Source organism: Triticum urartu, chromosome 2A (assembly GCF_056163025.1).
Source record: "Triticum urartu cultivar PI428250 chromosome 2A, HENAU_Tu73, whole genome shotgun sequence".
Classification (NCBI taxonomy): domain Eukaryota; kingdom Viridiplantae; phylum Streptophyta; class Magnoliopsida; order Poales; family Poaceae; genus Triticum; species Triticum urartu.
The window spans coordinates 237,503,859-237,526,164 of NC_141874.1; the positions used below are offsets into that span (position 1 = coordinate 237,503,859).

Consider the following 22,306-nt stretch of genomic DNA (forward strand, 5'->3'; position numbering starts at 1 on the left):
GTGTTCCATGACATTACCAAAATTATCATCACGGAAGTGTCCACTTCCATGATGATAAATCATGCATCATAGAAGTGCTTTTGTCAAGGGTGACCGACACATGGCATCCACCGTAATGGCTCGCTGTTAAGTTATCGGGTTCCAGTTTGGATCCGATAACCCGTTAACAGCCCGGACTAATAGGGATTTTCCACATGTAAAATTCTCATTGGCCGGAGGAACCACGTGTCGGCTCACCGTTGGGACAGATGTCATCCACTCATTGGACAGGAGGCGCCTATGATAGGTTGACACATGACATGGCCCAACAAAGGCCCATTCCTGTGAAAAAGGTCGACCCAGTAAGAATTAGCAAGCCGACCCATATAAGGCCTCCTTGTGTGAGGTCCATTTAAGCCCATGACCCATACAAGATGTGACAATTCAACCCATCAACGGCTCGTTAACAATTTGACACCATTGCAGCCCATCGTCAGTTCAAGCCTGTTAACAGACTGCTATATATTTGGGCTCAATATCGGCCCGATGTGGTTTTGGCCTGTTAATGAACCATTCAAGGGATGGGCCAATTTTCAGGATGTACATCTTTTGGCCTTTTAGCGACCCATTTAAGTGTTGGGCCAATTTCCGGTCCGGTGTATCTTTCAGCCTGTTGATGGCCCATAAGTGAGTTGGGCCATTTGTAGTCGGACCTGAGTTTTGGCCTTTTAACGGCCCATGCTCTTCATGGTCCAATACCAGCCCGGTTTCTCTTTCGTCCTGCTAAAGGCCCACGACACATTTGGGACATTTATAGTACGACCTGACTTTCGGCCTCTTAGCGGCCCATGCTCTTCATGGTCCAGTACGAGCCTGCTGTCTCTTTCGGCCTACTAAAGGCCCACAGTATAGTTGGGCCATATGTAGCCTGACCTTAGTATCGACCTATTAACGGCCCATGAAATCAAATGGGACCACCTGTTGCCCGCTTCGATGTCGGCCTGTTAATGACCCAGGAGGTAAGAGGGCCGACCTTTAACTTTTGGCCTGGTAACGGCCCATTAACTTAACAGGCCCACTAAAGTTCGTACATGTCTTTAGGCCCAATTAGATAATTTGAGCCCATTACGACGAGAAATTATGCATAGGACCAAAACCGATCAAGCAAAGGTACGACAAACAGGGAAAAACATTGCACATCCAGCATATACTACAGGAAATTACATCCACTGGGCAATCAAAGATTGATGCCAGTGCAAATAAATGAATAGAACCTAACAATCTACAACATCACAATCTGCAACCTTAGCGTCGATGACACCCATAAGCATGTGGGCAAGTTCTTGCTGCTTTGCTACACTGTCTCTGAAAACATTCATCAGTTGTTGTTGCGCACGAATGTGCACCTCTAATTCCTCCACCATTTCCATCATTGCTTCAGCCATTAATTGGTTCACAAACATACATTTTTCCATTGCATTCGAGACAGACGAAATTGAACAGATTCAGATGGCGATTTTGGCAGGCTTGTATTATTGATAGTGGAGAGTGTCTCGATCACTGCATCATAACTTAAATTAGGAGGGGAACTGAACAGATTAATCAAGAGTTATTGCCATATTACCTGGCCTAGATTTATTGGAAAGAAACAATGGTATTGCCTTGCTATTTTTAGAGTTTGTCTTCTTATCTTCAGCAGCCTGCACCAAATTAACACACTAGCATTTCTATCATTGGCCAGGTCAGATAATAGGAAAGCAACATTGATACAACGAACATTTGGGCAACCAGACCACACCAGTCTACACCAAATTAACACAATATGGCACAGCTATCATCAGCCATGTAAGGTAATACGAAAGCAACATTGACACTATGAATGAATGGGCAACCAGAGTAGCACTACAATTCAGTAATGTGCATGATATGAGATAGTACACTCATGCAACTCAGTATGCAAAACTACCAGGCAGTTTTCCTTACAAAAATCAACATTGTCGCCTTTAACATTTTGCTACAACTAATTTTAGATTAGATAAAGCTTGGATTCACGCCGATTAACAAAATACATGCTGATGTAAAAATATAGTGATATACAACAGGTACTTACATCAGCATTGGAGCACAGAGAATTCCTGCAACATACTTTCCCCGAATACGATCCCAATGGAGGAAGTCTTCTATCGTTTAACCTTATTTTCTAAAAGAGAGATGGGTAAAAAACATGTATAAAATATGATCAGAATGCTATAAAATTTCATGATGCGAGGATACACACACGCTTCTTAGAATGGACTTGACATATTTTTGCTGGACTGGAGCGGACTAGTGCTTTGTCCACTAGAATCTGCTTATTATCAGTGGGAGTTGGGTTTCTCTGTGCTGGAGCAGTATCTATGAAAACTAGAGTTGGTTTATTATCTCCTGGCGTTTGGATCTTTTGCAAAGACCTAGTTTGTAACCCTTCAGATTCTAACATAGCCATCTTCCCCTTGCATGGCTTATATAGAAGAATGGTGCTTCAATTATAAAACATGCTATTGTAGAGATGGGTTCTGAAGAATAGAAAGGCATGACATATTGACATGTATTCCCTCCATCCTGAAATAAATGGATGGGTCTAGGCGTATTTCAGTTCTAGATACATCCAGTTTTATCCATTCTGCGACATATAATCTGGACGGAGGGAGTATGATGTAAGATCTAGGGATACGACATGACAACAATGTAAAAAACATTACTTGAATGTAAAACTGTATGCGAGAGGAATACATACAGAAAAACACTAAGGCAACATATGTGTGTATGATTGGGAAACTAAGATGGCATTGCAAGAGACCACTAGAACATCACTTCAATGTAAAAAAAAGAACATGGTATGGTAGACATATGAAGTACATACTGATGAATAACAATGCATAAGATATTCAGAAACATGATGTCCAAACTAAGCAGATGGCATTGCGATAGAGTAGAATGACAGTACTTGAATTTGAAAACATGTTATCATGAATGGAATATGTACCGAAAAACTGGAAGGCATGCCATATTTACATGCATGATCAACAGGCTAAGCACAAGGCATTGCAACAGAGTAGATGCACTCCAGGACATTATATGCATGTTGTACCCATATCCAGGGCCAAGTTAGATCAAGGACCTTGTGGGGTGAATAGGATTCATCATCTTTCTGCAAGTCTTGTGAAGAACTTCCTTTACATGTTCCATCATATTGGGTATCATTGACGTCAAGTTTGTTGGCCGTTACATTGCTCCCGAGGTTCTTGTGGATAAATTAGTGTGTGCAATTATATCTGACATGCATGGAAGACAACTGGTAGTTAGATTTATGTAATGAGTGCCTATGGGAGATGACATAAATAGTAGGACTGGGGTTAACTAGCAGCAACAGGTCTCAAAAACTAAAGGGAGAACACAGATGAAAGCTATAGAATAGGTATCGTTTGTACTCGAGATTAACTAGATGGCATACAAAAGTATTAAAGAACAACATAGGTAATACTAGAAGTGGTATAATACTATAATCACCAGCTTGTGGGGTAGCATTGGCTGGTGGATGATAACTATGGAACAACTTTACCTAAAGAACAAGTCTCATAGCTGAACAATGGAACAACGTTAACTCCTGAACAAGACCCGTAAGAGATCACCATGAATATATAGTGAAATGTGATAATCTATTTTCCATGCTTAAATGAATAACAAAGACATAAATGTTGCACACAAGTAAGATGAGGGTACAACCTATCTGGCCGCCATCCATAGGAGTGAGCATCATGTGCTGACTTGTCGATGGCCCTGCAATTGTTGTGGATGTCCGTGTTGGGCATGCGCATTAGATGCAGTGAACTATTGAGTGGGGACTATAGCTCCCTTCTAGTGTATGCTTCCCTTGTTGGATCAGCTGTGGTGAGTCGGAGGACAGTGTGGCTGAAGATGCGGAAAACAGATAATGTTAAGAACGACACATCTCTCTGATCTGAAGAAATACCCTAAGAGATCAACAGCAAGGTATGAGAGTGGTCACACGTTTGTTGACTAAAGACTAAATTGGGGTCACTCGATTTTATTTTATTTTGGTACTGTCCTATCTACGCCGGATGGCTTGATGGCCGTCTTGTGCCTCCCGGATGACACTGTTTGGAATCGTCCCCGAAGAGCCAGCGACCACCAGTAGAGCAGCCTGCCTCCGCCGTCTGTGGCCCCGACCAAAAGCCCGCTCCCCGCCCCACCGCACTATCGTGGTTGCGCCGCCCCCGGGCCAATCCATAAAGACTCGCTGTCATCCAGATCCGGCGGCGGCAGTACCTTCAACCCACACAACTCCAAGATAGCCACCCAAGCGCTGCTTCCGTGGTGAACTTGTGCCCCCACACCAATATGTTAGACACCAGCCAACCGGCATCCTACGAGCTCAGCCGCCTCGAGGGGCGCTGCTTCCCATTGGGAATCGATTGGCCCAGAATAAAAATTCAGACAACTGATGCCTAAATAAAGTGATTTGAGATGAGGGTGCGACCTATCTGGCAGCCTAGTGAAGTAGGAAGCTCTAGCTGCTGAGTCGGTGAGGCTGGCGCGGTTGCAGTGGCTACCGGTGGCAGCGAAGCAGAGATGTCGCCACTACTAGGAAAAGGGCTAAAGATAGGATTGACACTAATGGCGCACCAGAGTAGTGGTGCGCCACTACTATATACTAATGGCGCACCTGGTGGAGATACGCCATTAGTGTGGAAGACACTAATGGCACACCAGGCAAACGGTGCGCCACTAGTAAAACAATTTTTTTTTCATTTTTTCAAACATACTAATGGCGCATCCTGGCAAAGTGCGCCATTAGTCGTTAGAACTACTAATAGCACACCGGCGACAGAGTGCGCCAGTAATTTTTTTTACTTTTTGGCAAAAAAACATTCTAATGGCGCACCGCTGCTGGGTGCGCCATTAGTAAGCTCCCCCCCACTCCACCTATTCCTCTCCCTCCCTTCCTCCCCACTCGACCTAACCGTGCGCCCCCTCCGCCCCAACCGTACGCCGCCGCCGCGCCTGCACGCCCCCTCCGCCCCCTCCGTCCCCTGCTGCCGCCTCTCCTTCCCTGCCTTCTTCTCCACCCCGCCGCCCCGACCCCCGCCGCCCCCGCGCCCCCACTACTGCAGCTCCCCCGCGCCGCCGCCCCCGCACCCCCACGCCCCCGCGCCCCGAGCTAGAGGAGGAGGACGAGTAGGAGGAGGAGACGGAGGCGGCCGACGCGGAGCAGGAGGCCGCGGAGGACGCGTTGCTGGACCGCGCGCAGGCCCACATCTCCCGCGTCGTCGAGCAGGAGGCCAACCCCAACCCGTGTCTCATCCACACCCTCGCCACCATCCACGTCGTCGAGCAGGAGGCCAGGTAGTCCGCCCATCCCCTCCCTCTCCCCCTTCCGCATGCTGGTAGATAGGAGTAGGAATAGCTTACTGCCGAATCGACCAGCGCAATTAGGCACACAAACTTGTGCTTGCTTGTGCTCATCTAGTTCCGCAACTACTCGCGAGCAACGCCGGGATTTCACCCGTGTAAGCCTGAAAGAAGCCATTCGTCTATGTAGGTGTGCTCTGCTTCCTGTATATCTGTTCACCCAGCAGTTAGCAGTCGCATCTTGCTTCTCGTCCAAACAAGCAAATTAACGGAGCAAACTCGTGTGCAGTCAGTGATCGAGTTTCAGGCCATCTTGTTCCTATAGACACTCTGCACAAGTTCTTGGATCCTGTTCTTATAGACAGTCTTCACAAGTTCTTGGCTTTTGGGTCAATACATTGCTGCTCTAGTGCATTTTATTGGTAGTGCATTTCACTGCATTTTATATCTATAAGCAAGGTCTCAGTTCTGTAGTTATATTGCAACTAGAGTACTAATATTTACAAAGGGAGTAACTGATAAAAAGCTCATGTTTCTGTACTCTGCTTCTAGTGTCACGGTGAACTAGCGGTAAATTGTAGAAAGTTGTAGCAGGCATTGGCTATTGCCCAGCTGGGGTGTTGGCTAAATTCTTCATTGCATCCTAGCCCATCGTACAGTAATTTTAGGAGTAACTTGAAATGGAGTATAACTTGCCATTCTATAACTTGCTGTGAATTACTCTAGGTCAGTGCCATCCTCTTGTACTCAAGAGTATTTTTGTCACAGTGCCATATAACATCAAACCTACTCCTGCATTTTTCTACTCAGGAGTATAAACTGCATTTTGACAGCGCCATAGATAGCAGGAGTAATAAAAATGCTAAGGTGCCATATAAATATTTGCCTTTTCCTTGGTAGGTGTTTGTGATAATGCTTGCAAGGGGCAAATGTTTAAACAAATATAAATATTTGAATGGCCAGAGATGGGATGTGCAGGCCATCAAGGGGGCACGACACAGCCTGGGATGAGCTGTGCCACTTTGCTTATTATTCTTCCCTGAGATAAATAGTAATAAAAATGTGCTTGCTAGCTGCTGCCACTTGTAGCCACGAGACAAGTTCAGTGTGCTATCATTATCATTAATCATGCCCAGGTTAAAAGACAACAGCAATATGCCCAGGTTAAAAGACAATATCTTTGGTTTTTTGGCAGTAATAATAGCCTTGTCACTACCTACAGTAGAACACCATACTTTGTTACCTTTTTCTTGTCACTATCTAATGTGCACTATTAGACAAGAGCAAGATGCCTAGGTTAACCTAGCTAGCCTTATACTGCAAGCACAAGTTAATTTTACTCCTCCCTAATTAACAGTACTCCTGAATGACAGATATAACTACTCCTGAATGACCAATACTACTGGAGGAGTAAATTAAAAGGTTTAAGTTAATCAAAGGAAAAGTTTTGAATTTATTTTAATTAATACAAAAATGTTTCAGTCAAAGTTACAGTTAAAGCAGATAAGAGAATGCTCCTACTGTACTGAAAAAGAAGAGAGGGAGAGAGGACACTACTGCACTTGCTACAGAGTCTATAGGGGGGACTACTCAAGCAGTGCAAGCAAGCAAAATTGCAAGCTACTGCTGCTGCAAGCAAATTCTGTTAAAGCTTCCTTGGTTAACATTTCGGTTGTAGTCCTGCTTCTTATTCTTGCTACTGTTGCTGTTGTTATTCTGCTGCTGTTGTGTTGTTATCTGCTTCTGCTGGTTTCTTCTTGCTGCTGCTGCTGTTATGCCTGTATTCACAGCTGCTGCTGTATTTGTGATGATGTTGTACTTGTGATGATGCTACTTGTGATCTTCTGAAATGACCCATTGGCGACTTCATTACGCGGGGATAATGATTTTGCAGGTACCCCGAGAGGCCCTTGAGTTTGCCAGAATGTCGATTAACTTCCGTTCTGGCAAATTCGGGTACTCCATATGTTTTATGATCTGTTGTAAGGGTACTAATTGGTCTCTTCTGCTGCTTATCAGAGATGGCGGGAAGCAGCCACCGCCGCTCTACGACACCACAGTACGAGTTGGATGCTTCCGGGTTCTTCACTATCATACTTGGGACTTCAGTATCATCCATGACGCAGGTATATAAAACGAGAGATCTCCCCTCCACCCATCTCATTATGATATCTGTTGTTTGCCTACATCACTCATTGTCCCAAACTGCAGAGGCTGCCTGACAGTTTTATGAACATGCTGATGGGTGAAGATCCGCCAAATAATGTGAAGCTGCGACAGGCCGGCAGCGGGTTTCGCAGGCTGTGGGATGTGGAGTTGGTGATCAAGGAGGGCCACATGTACTTGTCTCATGGGTGGGAGAAGTTCTACCGTGCCTATGACCTGCGGCTGGGGTACTTCCTTCTCTTCATGTACGACGACGACACCACCATGCTCATCATGAAGGTGTTCAACGCGACTATGTGTCGCATGCGCTACGCTGAAGATTATGATGCCGATATGTTCTGCCTCTTCTTATTCCTCTACATTTGGCTTTGTCTCACATCGATTGTTAACGGTCATTGTTGCATTTGGACAGGTAATGGGAGCAGCAGCAGCGATAATGGCTACAGCCAAAGCAGCAGCGACCATGGCTGTAGCGAAAGCAGCAGCGATTCTGGCTGTAGCGAAAGCAGTAGTGATTCTGGCAGCAGCATAGACAACAAGAAGGATGATCCGGACTGGAGTGCGGGAGAAGAGGAGCAGAGTGGGGATGAGGAGCTACAGGATGACGATGGGCATCAGGCTGAGGATGACCTAGCGCTGGTGGTGGCTGACCAAGGGCAAGAGATGGTGGTGGCTGACCAAGGGCAAGAGATGGTGGTGGCTGACCATGGGCAAGAGATGGAGGTGGCTGAGGATGACCTAGCGATGGTCGTGCCTGAAGGTGGCCTCGCGATGGTGGTGGTGCCTGACAATGACCACGCACCGGTGGTGGCGCCGGCGATCCCACAGCTGGGCGACATGACCATGCCAATTGAGGTAGAAGACTACATCCCACCGCCTCCACCGCCTCCACCGCCTCGCCGCTCTTGGCGCATCAGGTTGAGGAAGGAGAAGGAGAAGAACAATGCATGAGAACTGAACTTTGTCAGGTATGTCAGATCTCCAAAATGATATATATATATACTTAGTTACCTATGTTATCTCTAATATGCTTAGTTTCCTATAGGTTACCTTCATTTTACCTAAGTTGGCTCTAATATACTAACTTAGAGCTTATATGCTTAGTTTCCTATAGGTTAGCTCCAAAATAACTTATGTTAGCACAAAATGATCAAGTTTACATAATAAGCTTATAGTCTTCTTCTTATTCTTCTTCTTTTCCAAAATGACATAGGTTAGCTTCATTTTACCTAAGTTGGCTCTAATATACTAACTTAGAGCTTATATGCTTAGTTTCCTATAGGTTAGATCCAAAATAACTTATGTTAGCACAAAATGATCAAGTTTACATAATAAGCTTATAGTATTTTTCTTATTCTTCTTCTTTTCCAAAATGACATAGGTTAGCTTCATTTTACCTAAGTTGGCTCTAATATACTAACTTAGAGCTTATATGCTTAGTTTCCTATAGGTTAGCTCCAAAATAACTTATGTTAGCACAAAATGATCAAGTTTACATAATAAGCTTATAGTCTTCTTCTTATTCTTCTTCTTTTCCAAAATTCTTCTTATTCTTCTTCTAGTGTTCTTCTTCTTCTAGTATTCTTCTAGTCTTCTTCTTTTTCTTCTTCTAGTCTTCTTCTTTTTCTTCTTCTAACTTCTTGTTTATCATTTTGCAGATTTGATTTAATTCACGGAAGCTTGCATGGATGGAGTGCTTCTTTTCCATTTGTGTTTTTATTTTGTATCAATGTGAAACTTTTGTGAATTGATGGATAACGGTGTTGGATGAACAATGTGAAACTTTTGTAATATGTAACGATGGAACTATGTGTTGGCTATGTATGTATATATGATGGAACTTGTGTGTTGGCTATGTATGTATATATGATGGAACTTGTGTGTTGGCTATGATTGTTATATGGATGCTTGTTGTATATATATGTGTTGGATATCTCATAGGTGAAATAGTGACCTGAGATTAAGAAAAAAAATAAAAAAATTGTTACTAATGGCGCACTACTGTGTGGTGCGCCATTAGTATAGCAGACACTAGTGGCGCACCGTGGGCAAAACTAATGGCGCACTGCCAGGTGCGCCATTAGTATACCAGATACTAATGGCGCACCAGTGGTGCGCCATTAGTAAAAAATTCTAGTGGCGTGATACTAATGGCGCACCAGTGATGCGCCATTAGTAGGCAAAACTGGTGCGCCATTAGTAGCCCTTTTCCTAGTAGTGCGCGACGGTCACCGGCTAAGGGGAAGCAGCACCGGGGGTCTGGACGGATCCGAAGTTGGAGCCGCTCCGACACTGTGAACAATGGCGGGGGTGAATCGGCTCTGGTACGGTTCAAGCGGCCATCATCGAGGCAGCTCTAGCAGCACGGAGTAAGAGGCACATAGCCTAGTGCACAATAGAAAATGGACAGCATCTCCGGCATTAGGGAGGAGGGCGATTGTGAATTTGGTGCAGTGGGGGCGCCATGGAGGAGGGGCTGAGGTTTCGTGGCTCGGGAGAAGGCAGCTTCCGGGGATAAGGTGATTTGGCACCCACGAGGTATGAATGGGGAATTGTGAGAGGAGTGGAACCATGTCTTACGGACGCATTTGTCTGAAATGTGGGTGGAGATACAGTTGTCGGTGTCAAAACCAGCGGATCTCGGGTAGGGGGTCCCGAACTGTGCGTCTAAGGCGGATGGTAACAGGAAGCAGGGGACACGATGTTTACCCAGGTTCGGGCCCTCTTGATTGAGGTAATACCCTACGTCCTGCTTGATTGTTCTTGATGATATGCGTATTACAAGAGTTGATCTACCACGAGATCGTAGAGGCTAAACCCTAGAAGCTAGCGTATGGTATGATTATATGTTGTCCTATGGACTAAACCCTTTGGTTTATATAGACACCGGAGGGGGCTAGGGTTAGACAAGGTCGGTTACAAGGGAAGAGATATACACATCCGTATTGCCTGGCTTGCCTTCCACGCCAAGGAGAGTCCCAACCGGACACAGGAAGAAGTCTTCAATCTTGTATCTTCATAGTCCAACAGTCCGGCCAAAGGATATAGTCCGGCTGTCCGGAGACCCCCTAATCCAGGACTCCCTCAGTAGCTCCTGAACCAGGCTTCAATGACGTTGAGTCCGGCGCGCAGTATTGTCTTCGGCATTGCAAGGCGGGTTCTTCTCCAAATCTTGAATATCTGTTAAGTAGTGTCCGGCTCCCATAAATGTTGGACTTCTTGGCTTCAGCACCCAATAATGGCTATCTTCCACGTGTCGAGCAAATGCGAGGAGCCAGGGCGTTTTTACATTTGCCCCCCTAGCCAAGTAAATAAACCGTCTATTAAAGGGACGGGGATTCTTAGATCCCATCCACACCATCTTCCCACAGCGAGAATCCATCGGAGCGCGCTCGGAAAAAATCCATTCCATCATGGTCAACCACCGTAGCTCCTCCTCTCGCTCCCGTAGCCCGAAGCCCGGCGATTGGGAGAAGTGTTCCATCCCGCACAGCTGATTAGTAGGGTTGCAGACCCAGGGATTTCTCCCTCCGGCGTATATGGTCCCCGTCCGAGCCGGGCTCGCCACTTATAATTGCGGGGAGCAAGCAGAGAGCTTCCCCAATCCCTCCAAGGGGGAGGGGGTATGCCTTGTCCCTTACTTACTAAGGGGACTCGGATTTCCAATTCATCCATTCCTCCGCGGACTCCTGGAGTTTTACGGCCTCCAGTTGCATAATTTCACCCCTGCTTTCATATTACACATTGCCGGCTACGTTGCCATTTGCGAGTTGTTTTTGGGCTGTGAGGCTCATTTCAAGCTGTGGAAAAGGCTATTCTGCCTTGTGCCCCGCACACAGAAAGGCTCACTTTATCAAGTGGGCGGAGCCGAAATATGGCGCATCGCCGAGACCGGATACCCGTCCGGTACTCCAAAGAAAACATCCGAAGACTGGCCTTCGAAGTGGTTTTACATGGAGGGCGTCCCTCTTCCAAACCCTGTTCGGCGGGGTCTTCCTGAGTTCGACAATGCTCCTCTGAAGAAACATCAAAGTTGGCGCCCACGGAGCCCCCAGGAGGAAGATAACAGAGAAGTCCTTTATCTGATGAACCGGATAAAAGCGCTAGCTCAATCAGGGTTGACAATAATCTAGGTTATGTCAATATGCATAATGCGGGGGGTGCAACCACTTCAATATTGAGGGCACCCCCTGTGGTGTTTTAACGGGGAAGACGATGCCACCCATTGCGGGCGCAAGGGACCGGACTCACCTGCTGCTTTAGCAAAAGTTCTGTCCGAGTTGTTCAAGGGAGAGGAAGAGGATTTCATCCACATTAAACCACGGGACGGATTCTCCATGTACAACCCTCCAAGCTGGGTGAGTTGTACCCTTTTCATTCTCAACCTTCCTGCATTCTTCATCATAGGTACTCACCTTGCCATTTCACGGCAGGACCTGCGAAAAGCGATAAAGGAGGTCAACAGCCCAGCTCCACAACCTGAGGACCCTGGCCGGGCCCTCGATCCCGGACTTGAAGAGGATCCGGACATATTCGTGGAGCTGATAGACAGGCAATTATATCAATTGAGTTGCGATGACGCCATGGTGGCCATAACAGTCGACTATCCGGGACTACTCCCTGCATCGCACATAAGAAAAACCAGAGTCCCTACTCCCAAAAAAGGATCCCCTTTTATGCACTTCAACTACCATACACGTATGGTGTCTTACAGGGAAGGCCTTCGGGACGCCGTGCCAAACCTGCAGCAACTCACCAACAAGAGGCACCGAAGCCGGGTAGGCAAAAAAGGAAGGCGGTCAGGACGAAGACGCCAGTACTGAGGTATAACACAAAACCTCATTCCGTGGTTGTCATCTTGCTTAAAATATAACGACATCCGCGTTTCCTAGAAAAAACGCCCGCCGGACTATACCCGGAGAGGCTGCCGATCACGCCTCGACCAGTCGGGCTCCAGGGCCGGACATAGAGGCGGAAGCTAACGCGAAGCGGACGCCGGTTGTTCCTCCTATAGAGGATGCGGACAGACTATCCGCTATGAATTCCGAAGTGGAGAGCGCCATGAATCACAGGCGTCGATGGGCCGTACTTCGTGACGCTTGTTTCTCACCAGAGGCCTTTGATGCCTTCAATTCCGGAGACGCATACATCCGTGCTGCTCAAATTGGTCTAGCCAGAGCCACGGATCAGTAAGTAAGGATATACGGGTAAGTAAATCTGATGATTATATGTATTAGTAGCCCCTGAGACTTGAAACAGTTGACACAACTGATTTAAGGATCATTTATTTGAGTAGGTTCTTACGGAGAAGAATTCCCAATTGTCTCAAGAGCTGGAAGAGTGCAAGGCCCAGCTAGGGGCCGCTATTGCCGCGTTGAGGGAGTCCGAGAAGGGTCCCTCTGGTAACATCTGTTTCCCTTGCAAAGAAGACAGGTACCAGGTAGTATGCGGCATGTATGCAAATCTAACAATAGGTGTTGCAGGTGATCCCGGAGTGAGTCCAGAGGCCATAGTGGTGAATGCGGCACGTGCTGATCGGCAGCTAAATGCTGGTGAGCGCGTGCTTACGCGAGTCAGGCAGGAGAAAAACAATCTCCAAGACGCCAATACCCGACTGGGCGAGGAACTGGAAGATGTCCGGGCCCAGCTGGCGGACTCCGTAAAGGAGAATAAGTGGCTTCGGCGCGACGTTTTTAGTAAGTGCTTGAACGAACTTTGAAAGGAGTTCAGCGACGAAGCTGACTAACAGAGTTGTGTCCGCAGGTATGTTGACGGGTCGTCCCACAGAAGAGATGCCCGGGTCTTCGGGTGATCTTCTACCAGAACTCTCACAACTGCACGAGTGAGTTCGGCAGGTGATGCAGGGTATTGCCCAAGCCTTGTGGCCGTCCGCATCCCTACTAGGAGGCATGGGAGAGCTTGTAGAGAAGCTCAAGGGAGCACAGCGGCGCTTCCGATTATGGAAGATATCAACTTGCCGACAAGGTGCGAGGGAAGCCTGGGCTATGGTGAAGACGCGATACACCAAAGCGGACCCAAACCACATGGCTGAGGTCGGACCTGTGGGGCCTAATGGGAAGGAGATCCCCGTCAGTTTAGTGTATGACCAAGTAGAATTAGCCGCAAATTATTCACAACAGGATTGTAGGCTAGACAGCCTGTTGGATAGTATAGAAGAGGAATTGAATCAGTCTTAGTGACTGTGTACTTCAAGTGACATATGTAATGTCCCTAGCCGGATTGTAAACCATTTGTCATGGCGGACCTTTTCGCTTCAACCTCTGGACCCGATAGTCCGGAGTGTATCCGAATACCTGCTTAATTATATAAAAATCGGGGTATGCATGGAAACCAGGCATAGGGGTCATAAGTGCTTGAAAAGACAAGTACCCAACTAGCTATGTTATATTACATGGGTAGTAAGAAACATCTTCTAGGGAGAATAGTTCCGTTAAGGGTTCCTTTCCCTGGGTACGCATGCCCTAATGTGCATGTCCGAACTGCGAAAAAGAAATGCAAGCTGTAAACATCTGGGGGCATTTTTTTCAAATTAAATAAAAGCCATCTTTTGTTCGTCGACCGAGTATTCCCTTAAGAATGCTAGCTTTCGGCTTCACCCAGTCTGAGGTACACATCCGGCTGACCTGGCAGTAACAATCGCAGAGGTGCTCCCCTTATGCCCTAGCTGAATTAACGGGAATGTAGGGCATAAATACAAGAGCCAGGCAACCCAGCTTGGCCAAAACTTAAGTCATATCGATGCATATAATGGCGAAAAAATGTACATGTGGAAGAATGACACATGTGCGGGACATGAAGGCCAGAAAAGTAATTATATTAAGCTTCTGTGTAAGAAGCCCCCAGGTATAATGAGCGCGACAAGCGCAGCGTGATTGTGCAATCAAGACACAAGTTTAGCCTTTTAGGGCCAGGATGAAAAAGAAAGAGAGGAAGAGAGAAAAAGACAGATATGCAGAAAAATTGACGGGGGTGAGGAGACGAATGTATAGTCCGGCGCTAGGCGTAGAATCTTCGGAGTCTGGCCATGTTCCATGGGTTTGGCTCGATTCGATTATCCGATGGATCCCGCAGACGGTACGCTCCACCAGTCAGAACCTGGTCAATAATAAAGGGACCTTCCCATTTGGGCTTGAGCTTGTTCTTTTTCTTCTCCGGCGGGCATAGAACTAGTTCGCCAACGTTGTAGGTTTTGGCCCGTACTTCTCTGTTGTGATACCTTCGAGCCTGTTGCTGATAAAATGCGGAACGGGCCTTTGCCACGTCACGTTCCTCCTCCAGGGCGTCCAAACTGTCCTGCCGATCGAGCTCGGCCTCTTTTTCTTCGTACATGCGCACTCGAGGTGAGTCATGAATTATGTCGCAAGGCAGAACCGCCTCTGCGCCGTACACCATAAAGAACGGTGTGTATCCGGTAGTGCGATTCGTCGTGGTCTGTAGCCCCCATAGTACGGAGTCGAGCTCCTCTACCCAGTGCGTATTTGATTCCGTTAAGGACCGCACTAGTCTGGGTTTAATGCCGCTCATGATAAGTCCATTTGCTCACTCAACTTGACCGTTAGTTTGCGGGTGATAGACAGAAGCATAGTCGAGCTTGATGCCCATATTGCTGCACTAGAGTTTCACCTCGTCGGCTGTAAAATTCATGCTGTTGTAAGTGATGATACTATGGGGGACGCCATAACGGTGTACAACCCCAGATATGAAGTCTATCACCGGTCCGGATTCAGCCGTTTTGACAGGTTTGGCTTCTATCCATTTGGTGAATTTATCCACCATGACCAGTAAGTATTTTTTCTTATGGGTTCCCCCTTTAAGGGGTCCGACCATGTCAAGCCCCTAGACCGTGAAGGGCCAAGTTATGGGGATTGTTTGGAGGGCGGTGGGCGGCATATGGCTTTGGTTTGCAAAAAGCTGGCAACCGACGCAATGTTGGACCAGATGCTGCACATCTGCCCGGGCCGTCGGCCAATAAAAACCTGTACAGAAGGCCTTGCTTACAAGGGCCCGGGCTGCGGCGTGGTGGCCGCCAAGTCCGGCATGGATTTCTGCCAAAAGCTTCCGACCTTCCTCTTCGGAGATGCACCTTTGAAGGACTCCGGTAGTGCTTTTCTTATAAAGCTCTCCCTCGTGGACCTTGTAGGATTTAGATCACCGAACTATGAAGCGTGCCTCATTTTGGTCTTTGGGTAGTTCCTGCCTGGTTAGGTAGGCCAGGAATGGCTCTGTCCAGGGGGCAATGACGACCATTATTACATGGGCTGAAGGTGTTATTTCAATGGCAGAGCCTCCAATTGTGTCAGAGTTTATGGCATGTAGGTCATTGCTGCGAGCCATGTGGATGTGAAGGAGGAAATCCTCAATCCATACAGCAGGATCTGTTGTGCCATTGTATGATTCAATATTTACGGGTTTGAAACCCTCCGGGAATTCATGATTCATAACTTCATCAGTGAAGCATAGGGGGTGTGCGGCGCCTCTGTGCCCGACTATATCCCGACGCAGTTCGTATGAGTTTTGTCTGCTGTATTCGGCCCGGCCGGATTTACTCTTGGTGTATCCGACGCGATGATCATCGTCCCATGTTGGCGCGCGTTCCCGTGACTCGTATATTGACCTTGCGATTTTTGCCTTACTGTCCAATACGTCTCGCAGGTCCCCTGTGTTGCCTCGGGCCTTAGTATTTTTGATTGAGTGGCGGCGGGGTGCAGGCTGAACTTCAGGCTGAAACGCCTCTCTAGCTCAGCCACGTAGTGGCCGGTCAGCCGCATCATACACTGGTGAATGAGGTTACAATGCTTCCTCCTTGAGGTGAGTTAGCAACCTGCGTTTTGGGTAACTCTTGGAGGGGCGCTCGAGTTTGTACTCCTGGGCCGCAAGGACTTCGGTCCATCTGTCTGCTAGCAAGTCTTGATCAGCTTGAAGCTGTTGCTGCTTTTTCTTCAGGCTATTTGCCATGGCCATAAGCCGGCGCTTGAAGCGCTCTTTCTCGATGGGGTCCTCAGGCACGATAAATTCTTCGTTGCCGAGGCTCGCCTCGTCCTCGGAGAGAGGCATGTAATTGTCCTCCTCCGGTTCTCCATCTGCTGCCCGCTCTGAAGGGCTAGCTTGTTCTTCCTCCGGCTCTACATCATGCTGGAGGGGATTGTTGTTGTCTTCGACACTATGCGGAGTGTTATTATCTCCTGTGTCGGTATCAATACTTTTGCTGTGGCTGGACTTAGAGCGGCGCCGCTGACGTCGGTGCTTTGGTTGCTTCTTGGAGGGGCCATCCTCCACTGTCTTGTCACCATTGCCTTCTTTGGGGGTGTCCACCATGTATATATCATATGCTGAGGTGGCGGTCCAGCGCCCTGTGGGCGGTGGTTCCTGTTCGTCTCCTGCATTGTCGTCCATACCGTCGAAGTCTTCGGAGTCAAAGTCGAGCATGTCGGTTAAATCGTCGACAGTGGATACTATGTGGGTGGTGGGTGGGCGGCGAATTTCTTCATCGTCCGCATCCCATTCTAGCCGGACATTGCTCGGCCAAGGTTCTCCTGGCAGGGAGAGAGATCTTAATGAATTTAGCACATCGCCGAAAGGTGAGTGCTGAAAGATATCCGTGGAGGTGAACTCCATGATCGGCGCCCAATCGGATTCGATGGGTGCGAATGCAGGCGGCTCGGAGCCCGTGCCGGAGAAGAATCTAGTGGTTCGGCGACGCGGCTCTCGTAAGGGGTGAAGTCAGTATCCGGCTCTACCGCCATTGAGAGTGCGGCCTCGATGGCGGGGTCTATCCCTCCGCTCTCAGATGGCGCAATTTGCACCGGAGTGCTGGCCGGAGTAGTTGCAGATGCGATCTCCCGAACATTGTCCGACGACATAGTTACGTCATGCTCGTCGCAACTGTGCGGCACACCTGACATGGGCTCGAATCCGTCGAAGATCAAGTCTCCACGGATGTCTGCTTGTAGTTCAAGTTTCTGAATCTGACCTGGTGGCCAGGGGCGTAGCTCTCGATCTGCTCCAGATGGCCAAGCGAATTGGCCCGCAGTGCGAATCCGCCGAATACGAAGATCTGTCCGGGGAGGAAAACCTCACCCTGGACCGCATCGCTAGCGATGATTGAAAGAGCCATCAAGCCTTATGGTGACGACACAGCAGAACTCTCAATGAAAGCACCAATGTCGGTGTCAAAACCGGTGGATCTCGGGTAGGGGGTCCCAAACTATGCGTCTAAGGCGGATGGTAACAAGAAGCAGGGGACACGATGTTTACCCAGGTTCGTGCACTCTTGATGGAGGTAATACCCTACGTCCTGCTTGATTGTTCTTGATGATATGAGTATTACAAGAGTTGATCTACCACGAGATCGTAGAGGCTAAACCCTAGAAGCTAGCCTATGGTATGATTGTATGTTGTCCTATGGACTAAACCCTCCGGTTTATATAGACACCAGAGTGGGCTAGGGTTACACAAGGTCGGTTACAAGGGAGGAGATATACACATTTGTGTTGCCTAGCTTGCCTTCCACGCCAAGGATAGTCCCATCTGGACACGGGACGAAGTCTTCAGTCTTGTATCTTCATAGTCCAACAGTCCGGCCAAAGGATATAGTCCGGCTGTCCGGAGACCCCCTAATCCAGGACTCCCTCAACAATTCTACCCCTAACTTTAGGATTTATGGCTTGGGTCTGTGTACTGAGGGTCGGGGATAGTAGAGTAACTTTGCTTCTCCAAAATAGTGGGGACGAGCGATTTCGGGGAGGTGGGCGTGTTTTGAAATATAGTGGGCGCGAGCAATTTCGGGCGAGGAGGGCGTGTTTTGAAATATAGTGGGAGTGAGCGATTTCGAGCGAGGAGAACGTGTTTTGAAATATTGGGTGTCGGTGTCAAAACCGACAGATCTCGGGTAGGGGGTCTCGAACTGTGCGTCTAAGAATCGAAGGTAACAGGAGACTGGGACACGGTGTTTACCCAGGTTCGTGCCCTCTTGATGGAGGTAATACCCTATGTCCTGCTTGATTGACTTTGATGAGTATAGGGGTTACAAGAGTTGGTCTACCATGAGATCATAATGGCTAAACCCTAGATGCCTAGCCTGTATGATTATGATTGCCTCTATGGACTAAACCCTCCGGTTTATATAGACACTGGAGGGGGCTAGGGTTGTACAAAGTCGGTTTATAGAGAAATGAATCTTCATATCCGCACGCCAAGCTTGCCTTCCATGCCAAGGAGAGTCCCATCTGGAAACGAGGGAAAGCCTTCTCTCTTGTATCTTCACAGCCCATTAGTCTGGCCCATGCTACATAGCCCGGACACCCGAGGACCCCCTAATCCAGGACTCCCTCAGTAGCCCCTGAACCAGGCTTCAATGACGATGTGTCCGTCGCACAGTTTGTCTTCGGCATTGCAAGGCGGGTTCCTCCTCCGAATACTCCAAAGTAGTTGATCAAGAAGAACTATGTCCGGATCTGTTTAACAGTCACAATATCGCGGCCACAAGGGCATAATACTTAATCAAAAAACACGATATGTCTTCACTGACAGTTTTTGCTGGCAAGACGTTACGTCTGGCCTCTTTATTATTTCGAATCACTTTTCAATCTCCCGTTTCGCGTTTCAAAACGCAGCCTATGGTGACACATCTTGTCAAAACAGAGATCGTGTCCTCTTATCACGGGATCTTCATCAATACGGGTTTGGGTAATCCAATCGTGCCGTCCGCACGACCCCTTGGGAATAGGCGAGTTTTAAGGCTCGTGGGGGGACGCTCTTTATTCACTACCTTTATAAGGAGATAAGAATCCACCTTTTCACCCCATGCCTTATTCTTCCTCAGCCCATCCGCCCTCAAGCTCCAGAGCCCAAGCTTCAATCCCTTCCGTCCCCAAAAAACATTCCAGCCATGTCCGGATCTGGAGCATAGGGCAAGTGCATGGCCTCCACCGTCACGGAGGAGGACATCAAGGAGCTCCAGGAAGCAGGGTACTTGGCCAAGGAAATCTCCCACCGGCTTCCGGCCAAGAAGCAGATCGTCCCTACTCCGGTGTCAAAACCGGCGGACCTCGGGTAGGGGGTCCCGAACTGTGCGTCTAAGGCGAATGGTAACAAGAAGCAGGGGACACGATGTTTACCCAGGTTTGGGCCCTCTTGATGGAGGTAATACCCTACGTCCAGCTTTATTGTTCTTGATGATATGAGTATTACAAGAGTTTATCTACCACGAGATCGTAGAGGCTAAACCCTAGAAGCTAGCCTATGGTATGATTGTATATATTGTCCTATGGACTAAACCCTTCGGTTTATATAGACACCGGAGGGGGCTAGACTTACACAGAGTCGGTTACAAGGGAGGAGATCTACATATCCGTATTGCCTAGCTTGCCTTCCATGCCAAGGAGAGTCCCATCCAGACATGGGACGAAGTCTTCAATCTTGTATCTTCATAGTCCAACAGTCCGGTCGAAGGATATAGTCCGGCTGTCCGGAGACCCCCTAATCCAGGACTCCCTCAGTAGCCCCTGAACCAGGCTTCAATGACGATGAGTCCGGCGCGCAATATTGTCTTCGGCATTGCAAGGCGAGTTCCTCATCCGAATACTCCATGGAAGATTTTGAACACAAGGATAGTGTCCGTCTCTGCAAAACAAGTTCCACATACCACCATAGAGAGAATAATATTTTCACAAATCTAATCTGCTGATGCGTTCTGACAGCACGATGTTATGTCATGTCTCGGTCATTATTTGAATCGTTTTTCTCAACCAGCACCGTACATAATATGGGGCGGTTTTCTCGACACGTCTTGTCAAAGCAGAGATCGTGTTCCCCTTATTACGGGATTCTCATCAATACGGACGTGGGTAACCCAACCGCGCCATCAATTACGCGTCTGGGGAATAAGCGGTTTTACCAAGCAGGTGGGGAGACACATCGCCTCTTCCGCCCTTATAAAGGGACAAGGATTTACTCTTTTCACCCACGCCTTCTTCCTCCTTGCTTACCCATTCCCGCACACCCGAGCCCTAGCGCCCAAGCTTGCGTTCTTCTTCTCAAACCACTCCAAGCATGTCCGGAGCAGGAGGCAAGTGGATGGTCTCCTCCGTCACGGAGGAGAACATCAAAAAGTTACGGGAAGCCGGATATCTGGCCGCGGATATTGCGCACCGGCTGCCAGATGCGGGGCAGATCATCCCAACGCCCGAACCCCATGAGAGGGTAGTTTTTCTTACCCATTTTGTCCGCGGACTGGGATTTCCCCTCCAACCGTTTGTCCACGAACTCATGTTCTACTATGGGCAGGATTTTCATGATCTGGCCCCCAATTTCATCCTCAACATCTCGGCGTTTATCGTCATGTGCGAGGCCTTCCTCTGCATCAGGCCCCACTTCGGCCTATGGCTGAAAACCTTCAATGTTAAACCGAAGGTGGTGGGTGGCCAGCAAGCAGAGTGCGGAGGCGCCATGGTGGGCAAGATGCCTAACGTCACCTGGCTCGAGGGTACCTATGTGGATACCATAAAGGGGTGGCAATCTGGGTGGTTCTACATCACCGAGCCGCGCGACTCCAACTCGGTGGCGGCCCCTAAATTTCGATCCGGAATCCCCACGCGGCTCACCTCCTGGAAAGAGAAGGGTCTGTCCTGGGGTTCTTCGGTAGAGTTGACCGGACTCCAGACCTGCATCCGGAACATGACAAGCAAGAAAATCAAGCTCGTCAACGTGGTCCAGGTCATGCTCTTCCGCCGGATCCTCCCGTGTCAACGACGGGCATTTGATTTGTGGGAGTTCGACTCGGCGAAGCACCAGACACTGCGAGAGCTCTATGAAATGACGCACGAGGACGTCTGGAGGGTGTTGTTCAAGGGCGCCGAGATTCTTCCTTCCCTCACTGAGGACCGCGGACTTAGCGCAAAGCGCCGCGCCAATCCGGTAAGTTTTTATATCTCTCATGGTACTTATTTGCCCCGGTTTAGTCATATGCAGGATCTAAGCTTCTATGCCATTAACAGGACTAGATAAAGACAGCGGAGCAGCTTTGATTGCCCAGCCCCCTGCCCGAAGATCCTGCAGGCGCTCTCCTATGGAGATGCTGACTCCGGCACCTTATGAGGTGCCGATGAAGAAGACCAAGAAGAAGGCTGCGGGGACCCAAAAGGGTCTCCGGCGCAAGGTTGTATCGGACTCATCGTCCGATGACTCCGACGCGCACTCCTGCCACGAAGACGAGGAGTAGAAAGAGGAAAGTTCTCCCCCCAGCCAGGGGAGACAAGAAAAGGAAGGTCGACCCAACCGGGGAGGCCGAAGGGTCCAAGAAGGGCAAGACCCTCCCTCCGGACTGCGCTACGACGGCCGCCTACAGCGGCGACGAGTGGCTACCCAGGGTCAAGCCCCCGGCGAAGTCGTAAGTATCTGGACACCATAGTAATTCGTGGTATGTTTTACTGCATTGCTTCTTCTTATGCCGAACATGATTATGAAGTCCGTCCCGTGTTGATCTCGACGTAACTTCGTCGAGTGGTTCGTTGGACTCGTCAGATATGAATAGCGGTTCTCTTCCGACCGCCTCCACTCCTTGCCCTGCAGACAACATCAAGGTGTTGTCTCAATAGACACCGGGCCAAGGGGAGGCAGTCCTGGGGCGCCTTGAGGCGACCTTCCCGATCCTGGGCGCAAAGGGAGCCGGACTCCCATGGGCTCCAGGTTCAGCCCCCAGCCGAACACTGCACCAGAATCTTCGGTGGTT

At 48.6% G+C, this 22,306-nt stretch overlaps 1 protein-coding gene across 1 annotated transcript in view; it reads left to right on the forward strand.

Annotated features, from left to right (window-relative positions):
* Positions 1 to 7,412: 7,412 nt before the first annotated feature.
* Positions 7,413 to 22,306, forward strand: part of LOC147984685 (B3 domain-containing protein Os03g0212300-like) — a 97,087-nt gene continuing 82,193 nt past the window's right edge. The window contains exons 1-2 of the mRNA XM_087541212.1: positions 7,413 to 7,517; positions 7,603 to 7,892. Of these exons, the coding sequence (XP_087397338.1) occupies positions 7,413 to 7,517; positions 7,603 to 7,892 (395 nt within the window). The remainder of the gene's footprint in view (positions 7,518 to 7,602; positions 7,893 to 22,306) is intronic.